Consider the following 12,336-nt stretch of genomic DNA (forward strand, 5'->3'; position numbering starts at 1 on the left):
GGAACACCTTCACAGAGGGCTGATTGTCCCTCAGCTGTTTTAGGGGATGAGCTTAAGGTTGCAGCGCAGCTCCTGAAGGCAAGCCACCACTGCAGCAGGACAAAAGCAAAGCCACCGCTCCCTCATCCTCCCAGTTCAGCTTGTGAAAACTGCCTGGCTTTAACTTCAGTTCTGACAATTTGGCTTCTAGATCAAAGTGCAGGGAATAGCTACAGAAAAACACCAACAACAAAAACCTCAAGCCAGAACAATGGTCGGTGTTGTGATACCAAACACAATTCTGCGTAACTGGAATCTGCAGCCACGTCCCACTGTGGATGGTTCCTTTTTCTCATCCATGGCTATATGTTGTCTTTGCAGCACAGCTTCTTGAAGCTAAGAAAAACTTTTGCTAAGCTGGAATTGGCTCAGCCGCCTTAGAACACAGAATGAAAACGATTAGTGAAACAAAAGAGAAAGTGCGAGGAGGATATAGAGTCCTTCCATACAAAGCCTCCTGTCTTCCTGTGTGATCCATTATAATCCAGAGGGCCCCAAATTTAAACTAATCCGTTTCTGCCTTTATTTATTTTTTCTCAACTCAATTTCCTACATGAACTGGCCGGTTATGTCAAGTATTTTTCTTTCTTTTGGCTTGACTTGCCGTCAGCTGGATGTAATGCCCTGTGAAAACACCTGCTGACCTGCTGTATATACACATACATGCAGACACATCTCTACTATCATCCACATCTATATATCTATATTGTCTATATGTATCTATATAATGTCTGCCTACCTATACCATATACTTATATCTATATAATCTGTGTCTGCCGATCGATCTATCTCATCTGTAGATGTATAGAATTTGCTTTTAGTGTAGGGCACGCAGGTTGAAAATTCCTTAAGCCTCTGCAAAATACATCTTCAGGCTCCCCTCTCTTTTGGGAAAGGCAGCTGCCCCATTGCTTCTAGTTCAGGCTGCTCCGGCTTGCTTTGCCGGCAAGTCCTGGGGGAATGGGCTGATCAGGTTCACTAATGGTGGGGCTCTCGTGGTATTTGCTTACCTAACACAATCAGAACAAGTCTTAAATATTTTATCAGCTTTGCAGGGTCATTCTCATACCGTGGCGTGGTGTTGCACTGAAGAATAGAGCAGGCTGGAGGAGAAATGGTGCTCAAGAGTGCTGTAGAAAGAGAGTTTTAAGTAAATGGCAAGCACTAACGCCCTGCTTAGAGCTGCTAAAGCAAATGCCCCCTTTGCAGCAGAGCAGACTGGAGGCAAAAAAGAGGTTAGGGCAGGTGCAATAACAGAGGAGACCAAAGAATTGAGCAAATGGCCCAACCCCTTTAGTTGCTGGCTCTGATCTGAAGGGTGGTGGTAGTCCTTGTTTAACTTCGATCCCTCTTTCTGACCCTTGAGTAATTTTTTTGCTTCCTTTAGACTAATCCTCAGGAAGTTTTGTGTTTAATCTTGTGCTTATTCCCTGTGGGCCAACCTCATGAACGAATGTGAGTAAAACCTTTCTGTAAAGAAAGTGGGTGCAAGAGGGTAGGTCTGGGGGGTAGCCCCAAGAGCTGGAGTCTCCTGTAGTGGGGCCTCAGCAACCAGCAGCTATTGCAGAGGGAAAAACTGGTTTTGCCTCTAAACTGGCCCATTGCCTGCCTCCAGCTGGGCAGCAGTGAGTGCAGGGTGAGCCCGGAGAGCCGAGGTCGGTCTGCGCTGCGTGCCTTTGCTTGGGCCGTGGGTGGCAGGGCTGCTGGGGTGGGGAGCGTAACCAGCCCCCCCATTTCTGAGACTGCCCCTGTGCTGGGGGGGGGGGATTCCCCAGCAGGCGGTCAGGCTCGCTTTCGTTCTTTTACGCAGAGAGCCAGTGTGATGTTGGAAAGCTTTGCGTTCTTGTGTGTTCAGCATTCCCTCTGTCCCAGTATATTCTATAAATCACCCCAAAACTAACAAGAAAGCACTCATGTCTGCCTGCTTCTCCATCCTCCTGCTGAAAGGTTTCCTTAGCCCCACTCCGCTTCCAGTTTCTCCGCTCTTGCCCCCGTTTACATCTGGGCCTCTTTGGGTTCACCCCGCTCCCCTAGCCCCGCACCCCTTTTTGGGGGGAGGTGTCTGCTTTCTCTAGATTGCTGTGGGTGATCTGTTATGCTGCCTGCTTTGTGCCAACGCCTTTAGGTACACACGGTGCCCTCCGTGCTGGCTCATCGTCCCTGCCCAAACCCTGCTGCGCTGCCGTTAGTTCTGGGTGCCCTTACAGCAAGTTTAGCCGAGGCTGCAACCTGGGTTCGGGAGAAAGCTGGGGGCAGACTGGGAGGCACAGTGGGTCCAGCCAAAGTACGAGGGGCTGGTGTGGCAGGGGGAAGGAGTCTTTGCACCACCGCTTCAACTGTGGTAAGCTGGGGCAAGCCTCTTACTGGTGTGGAGCGTCCTCAGCTCAGTCTAGTTCTGCCTCCATCCCTGCAAAGGAGAAGGGAAAGAGCGTGCGCTCACACTGATTAATTTTTTCTCTGCTAATTAACTTTGTTATGATGTCCAGAGCAGCCCAGAGAGAGCAATAGTAACAGTGGACTGCTTGGAAGGGGAACAAATACTGCAGGAATGGTTTGGGAAACCATGAATCAGCTGCAAAGGGCAGTATTACCTCAGCCTGAGTACATTTTGCTTAGCTCATACTGTCAGGTGTAAATATAACTGTGTGGACAATAAAATAGTCCTGTGATATGTCTTCATGAGAAGCATCTATTTTTACAGATATGATGATCTTTTTTCAGTATTTGGCCCCAGAGCAAAGGCCCTGCTGTATAAATACAGGGTAAGCTGTGGCACAACCACCCTGCTTTAAAGGTGATGCAGGAGAGCGTGGCCTCAGAAATGGCCCCAGCTAATGCCATGCCTTGATGTTTGGAGAAAAGAGGGAGCCATGTGCGCCCACTGCCCCATCTTCCAGCTTTTACAAAGGGAGAATAGGAACAGGGGCACGGTTCTGCCTTTTTCCTACCCATTTTAGGAGGGTGACTGCTCTCAGCCAGATTTAGCCCTTGGAAAACCAGGGGCGGAGCAGCAGAACCTGTGCCCGTGCCAGGGCCTCCAAGGGAGCAGCACGGTCATGCTGCGTGGGGCCGGTGTCCTGCAGTGTGACACCAGGACCTCTCAACCCTCAGCCCCCCCCCCCCAGGTCAGGCCATCGCACTGGGACTGCCGGCAAGGTCACCAGGTTGCATTGATCTAAAGTGGCTTTCCCACTGGGGAGGTGGGTTCGTCCTGACTAACTTTAGATCACGGTTTACTCATTATTGTGCCAAGGTCTGTATTGGACCAATTCATAGTGAGAAGTGAGGTTGGCAAGATAACAGGGGCATCACAATTAGAGCTAATTAGCCCAGCAGGAAATCCATTTCCAGGCAGCTTTTGGCAAGAGGCGAGGTTGGCGGGATAACAAGCATAGAGTGTATTTTGATATAAGCACACTCCAGCTGCAAGAAAAAGTAAAATAACAGCTTGTCTCATCCTTATGTGGAGGCCTCACGTCAGGGTCCACCACCTAAGTATTTTTGTTTGAGGCTTTGCAGCCTCCCTGCTTGGAAAAGGTTCACAGAGCTTGTTCTTGCAAAGCCACCTGGGCTGCTGGAGGGACATGGTGGGCTGCGGGGTCTGCACAGCCCCTTGCTCCTGCTGCCAGGCAGGAGGATGCCCAGCACTGTGGTCCCCCTCTGACTTCGGGGACTGCAGCTCAAAACAGAAATCACTGAAGAGTAGCTCGGTTTAATTGCAGGAGTTATCTGTATCGTAACATCTCTGGGGTATAGACACAGCCAAACTACTGTTACTATTTGTATTTGAGTGCTTTATTATATTGGAATTGCGGTGATATTATTAACATTTGTACAAATGCACAAAATTCTTGTCTCTTCTAGCTAGAAAGAGATGTAAAAATCTGACCTAGTTGAACAGTCTCAATGAACTCATTGTCCATTTGTAACAATAATGGGTTCACAATGCAAAAAAAAAAAAAAAAAGCTTAACATAAAATTAAACATATTAAATGCTGCAGCAAGTATTTACACTTATGTACCAAAAAAAAAAAAAAATTCTCCCTCCATTAAGGAAGGTGGTTGCTTTACAGAATAAAACAAACAGACAAACAAACACAAAACTTTTGCATACAATACAAACAACCTCAAGCCCAAAACTTACTGTGACAGCACCTTTTTTTTTTAATATAATATACATATATATTTATATATAAACTTCCATAGTTTAGGCTTACTCCAAGCAGTGCTAAAAGTTCCTTAAAACCAGGACAATGGCAATAGTTCGAAGAAGCGACGTTCACCGATGAGTGCTACCCAGTGCTTGAATGGAGCCGTTAGAGAGGGGGGCGCAGAGCTCACAGCCACGGGCTGGGAAACACTTGGGTCCCAGCGATAAAGTCCTTGGCAAACCTCTCAGTGGCAATTCTTCTTGTTCAGAAGAGTGAAAATACCTTTCGTGCAAAATAGTTTGTCATCTGGAAGCATGGTAAAGGTTGTCTCTGACCGGGACCTCTGCAATCTCAGCTCTGAGGGGTGGGGGAATAAAATTCTCTGGAATGTCCTAAATTCCAGCAAGGAAAACATTTCCCTTGAAATGGCCTACCAGCCCCCCCACCTCCCTCACGTCCTGACACTGCTGCAGTTTCTGCAAAGCCCGAAGGAGCTTTCAGGCTTCGTTCAGAGGGCTGCTGCACAGATTTTTAGCCAAGAAAGAGATCTGGGTCTGAGTCTCACGGCATCAGATGGCAAGTTCTTACTACGGGCTTCAGGAACAGTTCTACCAGGTGAAACTCAACATCACCAACACTTAATGTGCATAAATACAGAACTGGAGAGCCTGAATCCCAGGTATTACACATTGGTCTAAATATAGCAAGTTGCAGTTATTGATCCCAGTCCAAGGAGAGCCTGGGAAAGGATCAGATTTCCACTTAGAATAAATCTTGTCGGTGAGTGTGTGTGAATGCTGACATATTTTGGCCTCATACAGTTTAGGATTTACTATAAAGTCATTTTGAAAGCTATGGAAAACCAATAATGGTAAGCAATTTAGCTCTTAAATGTAAAGCCACTGATAAAACTGAGGTAACTGTAAGCTCTGGGAAAAAAAATGGAGTTGTAAACGGATGTAAACAATCTCATCTGTCTTTGCAGTAAGATTATTTCAGATGTTGAAAAATAGATTTTTTTCTTTTGGTGTTCAGATCACTTGAGATTTTATTGCTTTTGTTTGTACTTAGAAGTTTTTCAGTTTTTAGTCTCTTTTCTTAATTATTTTTTTTTAAAAGGTGCTGTCCCTAGTCAAGTTATAAGGCAACATATTTTATTGATTCAGAACTCTAATACATAGTATGGCCACTGTTATCACCGCAGCTTCACAGCTACCGTGAGTTGGACAACAGTCAAAGTGCATGGCAATGCACAACAGAGCCAGTCTCCTGACTTCACCATATACAGGACACTTTGGTTCTTGGGATGAGAGATTATAAATGTAGCTTAGATGCTGCCTCACACACTTTGCATAATAAAACATTTATATGCTGTCATGAAGAGGGTGTAAAGTCTAAGTCACACTGCAGGTTGGCTGTTCTCAGCTTCTTCGTTGGGCAGGTGTGAGAGACAAGTTGTAGATATGCCACCAGTGAAAGCATATAAATGTATCTGGTGCAAACGTTTTACAAGAGTTATTTATAAATGATTCAACAAGGGAGACCAAGAAAGAGAGTGAGAGCTAAAGTGCAATTTTAAAATAATATAAATAATTGAAACGTAGAAATAAGATACTGATTAGTTGTAACCGGTTTTGTTTTATAGGCACAGTTTAGTTTTTATGTCTACAGATCAATCTTTTTCTCCTCTTCCCCCTCCAGTCATTTTCTCTGATGTATAATGGAGTTTCAATGGTCTAAATCTAAGGAACACTGCTCAGTAAGAGGACAGAAGAGGCAATGATAAGGCAGTATAGTGCAACTCACTATGAGATATTAGAAAAGAAACAAGGATGGGGTTAGATCTTCTGTGGTGATGTATAAAATCAGCCTTAAAAAAAAGGAGAGAAAAAAAAAAAAGACAGGCTTTCCAGTTATATGTTGACCCATGCTTTATAAAATGAGAGCACATTTTCCAATACAAAGGAAATAACTGAAGGTTTATAATTTGTTTTGTTGTTACAAAAAAAAAAAAAAAAAAAAAGAAAGAAAGAAAAAAAAAGAAAAAAGCAGATGCTGCTTTAAGGAAAACATTTAATTCTAGGAATTTCTGTACAACTGACCTCAGCAAGCTTTTCCATCTTAGATGGATGGCTTCTGCTTGAGACCCTGAAAGATTAAGATGCACACACACCTAGAGTAGTTTATTGCAAAACTAATATTGTAACTCAAAAAAAACAAACAAACAGATTCTGTACAAGAATACTGTTCAAATGGAATGTGTTAAAATAACATTTATTAATAAATACTTTATAAAATTCTATGTGAATACTAAATTAATAGATTCCTGTTTTAAAATTGCTTTGGTCCTCATGAATTTTCATAAATTCACTCTATACGCTTTTTTTTTAAAAAAGGTATTAGCTGCTAAAAAGCACATTTTGCCTAAACTAAAAGACTAGTTTTCAACACTAAATATTGTTGCTTAAAAAAATATGAATCCTCAAAAGTTGGGCATTTAACAACAGTTATAGCTGGCTTGTTAGTTAACAGGACAGAGTCAGTTAACACACTAAATCCACACGCACTGAGGCACTGAACCATTGACTTTCCACTATTCAGAAGATGGGCAGCAGACATTTAGCTTCGTAGCAGGAATTAACTCCCAACAGCGTGAAATTCTCCATAAATCATCATCATCATCATCATCATCGTCGTCTTTATAAAACACACCATGATAGCACACAAACTACTTGTCTCCCACAGGCAGCGTTATGAATATGGCTTGCATAAATTGCCTCGGGCAAGGGGGGCTGGGGGCGAGCGCACCGCGTCACAGCATCATTTCTTTTGGATCAAAGTATTGCAGTTGTCTGTGGCTGAGATTTCCAACGTGCTTCTGATGTTGCGCAATGAGAGATGCTGTCCACCGAAACACCTCCTTCGAGCAAGGTACCGGCTGAGGCTCGCTGCCCCGCTGGTGCCCGGCAGAGCGGGCAAGGGAAGGGTCCGAGTCACCCGCTGGCAGCAGGATGGGGCACGGAGCCCGACGAGCCCACCGACGGGCTGGCTTGGCAGCGCAGGAGGCAAGTGGAGCATCTCCAGCAGTAGCTCATGGAAAAGCAGGATTTCTCCTCAATGGAAGGAGCCCGGGAAGTGCATTTCGAGTGACATGCTTAGGAAGAGGCCACAGCCACCGACCGCTCAACGGGGGGACAGCCTGGGGACAGAGGGGCAGGGGCTGCTCCCACAGCCCTTGCTCAGGCAGCCTCCGGTGCCTGGCCAGACCGGCAGCTTGAGGAAAGGCTGCAGGATCACTCCCCTGGAAAACAAGAGCATTTTAATGTGGAAGTGAATCTGATGAATAGTATAAGGTGCCTGGTACAGTTGGTCCTTTTACTGATGATATAGCCGATATAAATATGCTGCGTGTTGTCTTGGCCTGTGAACCTGCGACAGAGTTACAAGAAGCGATAGCAAATAGCTTTTCATCCTTTACTTATTTCCACATCACTAGCAAGGATTATACCTAAAGGCCAACAGTATAGAGAGGAGACATTTCATTGTAATTACACATTTAGGCCAACATGTGTGGTTGGCTTGCCTAGTTAGCATTAAAAAAAGAAATAATTGAGCTATATATAATACACATCAGTCAAACTGTCAAGCTGCTGAATTTAACAAAACTTAGGCAAGGTTTTTTGCATTTTTCCTTTTTTTTTTCTTTTTTTTTCTTTTTAATGTAGAAGCTTTCAGTTTAACAGCTAAATATTTTAATTGAGGAGACTGAATAAAATGAAGCTAAACCGTAATTCTAGTGCAGTGTAGTTCAACTGGGTATTCTAATATTACCAACAGCTTTGATTTTTATTTTGTAATGTATTTAAGTGCTACCTATATAGAGGGAAAGTTTTTTAAATAAACCTGCGATGGCATTTTCTTTTTCATAGCGAATGATGAAATTCAGACACAGGGGAAATGCTTATTTGGTTTTTTTTTTTACATAGTGGATACTCAGCTGGAACATTTTGCTTGACTGCATATTTGAAAAGAGTTCCCTTGGGAGCCGCGATGAAGCAACACCATTTAGCTATTACAACTGGAGGTTTAAAAAAAATTATAGATTCAGTATTTAAAACACTTTAAAAGTATATGTTTGTCTAAAATATAATAGAAAATCCTTTACATTTGTATTTTTTCATGGTTTTTTTTTTGGTTCTTAGACTATATAATCAAGTCAAGATTTACACTGTACATTAAAAATCTTCTTCTGAATGTATTTGCATAAATGGAAAGCACGATGTTAAAGAAAAGAATACTGATAAAAAGTTAGTTACCAAGATAAGAACTAATTTGGAAATGCATGATTCTCAGAACTTTGCTTTCCTTTCCAGGCAGGCCCTACGCCTCACGCTTCAGTTGTTTCACTCTCCTTCCTGCACGGAGAAGAGCCACCCTTTTAAAATCCACGACTCCTTTAAAAACCAAAGACAGCGTCTTTGAGGAGGAGAACTTTGCTTCAGAACAAAGCATGTCCAGGGCTAGAGGATTTGCTGGGAATAATGTGAATTAGCTTTTGCTATTAGGGATGCAGCTCAAAATGTTTGAACATTTATCACCGGCTCGGAGCCCGCTTCCTGGGTAAGCAGTGGGAGGTTTTTGCCGCTGACAGATTTGAGAGCAAAATCAGGTCCCAATATACAGCAAGGCAGCATAATTAACTGGCATCATCTCTGTCTGATTTTCCCATCAATCACTGGTACCACTCGGGGATGCAAATCAGTCCCGCTGAGGGGCAGGCCCAGAGTCCAAACAAAAACCTTAATTGTGGCATAAGGCTCTTTTCCAGACCCTCTTTGCAGGACTGAATTTTATCCGGAGTGCAGTGGGATTTGCCATTCTTGCAGTGCTTTTTAATGGCTGCATGCCTTCTAAAAATTATTTAGCGTCCTAATGAGACAACTCCTCGCCTGCGGTAAACAGGCGTTAAGTGCCATTAAAGTCAGTGAAGCTACGCTGCTGTCTGCCAGCTTGGGATCGGTCTGTGGATGCTTAAAGGAACGCCAGCAGAGAGCAGGTCTTTCCCTGGGAATTAAAAATGGCATTTCTTCAACTGGTCAGAACCGTTTTGCTGATTTATTTCTCATTTATAGCCTGTGAAACCTGAAGCTGTTAGCTTTCGCTGCTAGAACAACGCAACCGGGTTAGGGAAGAGAACTTTTCCAAATTATTATATAGTACATGGATTTTTCTATGTTAATGACCAGCAGTGCAAAAGAATTGCTGTGATTCTCAGATGTACCTCACCACCGAAGCTTACAGGGCTGCTAGCACCAACACAGCTGGCTCGCAATCCTGCTTCACCTGGGGCTGCACTGCTTTCGCCTTTTGCTGTTTATTAAAAACACTAAATCAGGAGCATTTCTACTTTTTAAAAGCCAAATGCTTGGCACAGCGCAGCCGCGGGTGAAGAGCTAGTGAAAGCAGCAGCCGTGCTGACAGTTTTCAGGTGGGCTTGAAGTTTTTGCTTGTTCATCACCGTTCTTTGACAAAGAGAGGGAAGTCAGCAAGCCTTGGAATGAAAAAAAGCAGGAAAAAAAGCTGGGGGTGAAAAGGGTTTGGGAAGGGAAGAGGAAGGTGTAAGAAAAACTGGAGGAGAAAAAGGCCGGGGCAGGGGAGAGAGGAGAAGAGGAAGGGCTAGATAAAAGAGTACGTTATTTGGGCTTGATTTTGTCCTGACGGCCACATCCCATAAAACCACTTTGAAAGAGATTCTGAATGCAAGATGGGTCTGCTGATAGCACAACGCTCGCTTGTTTTTATTATGCTGTCAGCAGATGCCCTCTCTCTATATTTGTAGCCTAATTACTCCTAGTTAACTACGTATGACTCTCTAATACTTTTCATGCCTCACATCGGCTAACGGCTGCGATTTAACACAACTCTGTATTTCTGAGGCTTCAGGCTAGATTGGTGAGAAGGAAACATGACTATGTACAGGAACAGTTAGGTTTATAAACAAGTAACTGGTACCAAAAAAACTGGAGAAAGCACCAAAGCATTTCTCAAGCTGATAGCATATTAATTGCATAACTCCCTTTTATGTAACTAAGTATAAAAGACTTTTTAATAACTATAAAAATGAAAGCCAGAGTCTTTCAAGAACTGAGGAATCTTCCAGGCTTGAGTTACGGTTGCAAATGTCCTTAGCACAGAGGACGCTTTGATACGCTACCACACTCCCCTAGCAGTTTCTGATCAACCACTTTTAAAGGATGGGGTTGATATCTGTTCTGTGGCTGGCGAGCTGGGTGAGAGTGGAGCTTCCCACGACGTCACTGACAGAGGAGGAGGTCGTGATGGTGTTGTGCTGGATGACTTGCTGCTGGGAGCAAGCTGGGACCGGGCTCGCGGGAGGACTGCTCTCGGGACCTGGGAAGGGGGTGAGGGCACAGAGACAACACATGTTCATTTTTCCATCTGAGTAACAAGCCCAGGCTGGATGATGCCCCTGGAAAAGGGATATACTACTATGGCAGCAATACTAATGACCTGAGGCATGCACAAGTCCCAGGATTTCAAAATACACCGTTATCCAACACTGCCTGACTTTTCTGATCTTTTGCAGTTTGGGGTTTGTGGTTTTTTTAAGCCAGCTTCTCTGATATCGACCTGACTTCAGGAGTTGGGACCTTGAAAAAAGTCCAAGATCCTAATGCTTATGAGACCAATATTGGGATAAAACATCCGATATCTTAAGGTCTATAAAATCAGTTGGGATGCTTAAACACTTTATTTGCTCCAGCAGGAATCAAAATTAGAGTGCAGTGCACTGCAGCACAGAAAATCTAATTCAAGCAAAACCTGATAGGCATGTAATTCAATTATGTATTTTTTTCTTTGAGTACTGTTAAAGAGCCAGATGCATAGTGATGCAGAGGAGACAGAAATGGCTCTATTTTAAGAGAATGCCGCAATCTAGCAAATATTAACCCTGAGGCTCTTCTGAGCCATTGCAGAGCCAAGCAAAGAATTCATCCCTAAATTACCACAGTCATAAAATGCATCAACTAGACAGAATCAATTCAATGTCTCCATCAGATGAGAAGTTTTTGAAAAGAAAAAAAAATCAAAGATAAGAGTTAAAAAAGAGTTAACAAACCTTGAAAACCTGCGCCACTCCTGGCCTGTGCGGCTGTCACAGCACAGTACCATTTTTGCTGGAGGGGGACTGTAATGTTTTCCTTTTTAACTTTCCTTTTGAGAGTTATTTTAAGGTTCTGGCAGCACTGCACCCGGGAGGACTCTTGCAGGTTTGGAGCTGTGAGTTCAAGCAGGATCCTCCACAGGGGAGCGAGCGTCCATCCGTGTGCATCTCCTTGCCGAAGGGAGGGGGTGGGGAAGGCTAGCTCTGCTGTGTGGGATGCAAACCAGGGCTGTTCTGGTTTTGAGTGGGGCTGGATAAATAAGGGCAGAAGATTGGATGGCTCGGATGATGTTTGAGAAGTCAGGTTCAAGTGATAATACGACCAGCAAGGGGTTCTGAAGGGAAGAACTGGAAACTTTGCTATCCTGTGAGGAGTATGGAGACAGTGCAAACATACCAGCTACTTACTTAGATATCCTTGTGATTCTTTCTGCATAGCTGTTATCGGACAGTCTTTATGTGTTAACAATAACTGTTTCAGCTGTGCTACCTCATTTTTCAGCATGGAAACCTCATTCTGGAAAAGAAAGAGAGGGTTTGGTTTGCCCCAAAGCTTAAACCAGGCTCTTCTGCAAAGCTTAAACCTAAGAACACACAAACTGCTCCACAGCTTCGGAAGGACTGAGCAAAAATGGCACTCGGAGCTTGTCTGCTGGGTTTATGTTAAACATTTGTCCGTAACATTATTTTATAACTTCTTCTGAGGGCAATTTGTCTTCCAGATTTAGTGACATAAACAGACAACTGAACTAACCTCACAGCACCAGAGATACTTGAGGCAATGTTTTAACCCACTCGGGAAATAACACTGGCTCTGTGCATCGGGACAGGGAGGGCAGACCCGCGCGGGCAAACGGCACCCCGCCACCTGCTTTTATACTGTTGTAACACTGTTGTATTGTTGTAACGGTACTGTTGTGCTACAGCCGGTGCCAAGAGCAGAAAGACCATTTCTGTCAT

At 43.9% G+C, this 12,336-nt stretch overlaps 1 protein-coding gene across 2 annotated transcripts in view; it reads right to left on the minus strand.

Moving 5' to 3' along the window:
* Positions 1 to 3,812: 3,812 nt before the first annotated feature.
* Positions 3,813 to 12,336, minus strand: part of CREB5 (cAMP responsive element binding protein 5) — a 338,565-nt gene continuing 330,041 nt past the window's right edge. For both annotated transcript variants that reach the window (XM_080386500.1, XM_080386501.1), the window contains 2 exons: positions 11,785 to 11,893; positions 3,813 to 10,601 (listed from right to left, as the gene is read on the minus strand). In XM_080386500.1, coding sequence (XP_080242626.1) covers positions 10,438 to 10,601; positions 11,785 to 11,893 — 273 coding nt within the window. In that variant the 3' untranslated portion in view covers positions 3,813 to 10,437. The remainder of the gene's footprint in view (positions 10,602 to 11,784; positions 11,894 to 12,336) is intronic.

Source organism: Falco punctatus (assembly GCF_963210335.1).
Source record: "Falco punctatus genome assembly, chromosome: 4".
Taxonomy (NCBI): domain Eukaryota; kingdom Metazoa; phylum Chordata; class Aves; order Falconiformes; family Falconidae; genus Falco; species Falco punctatus.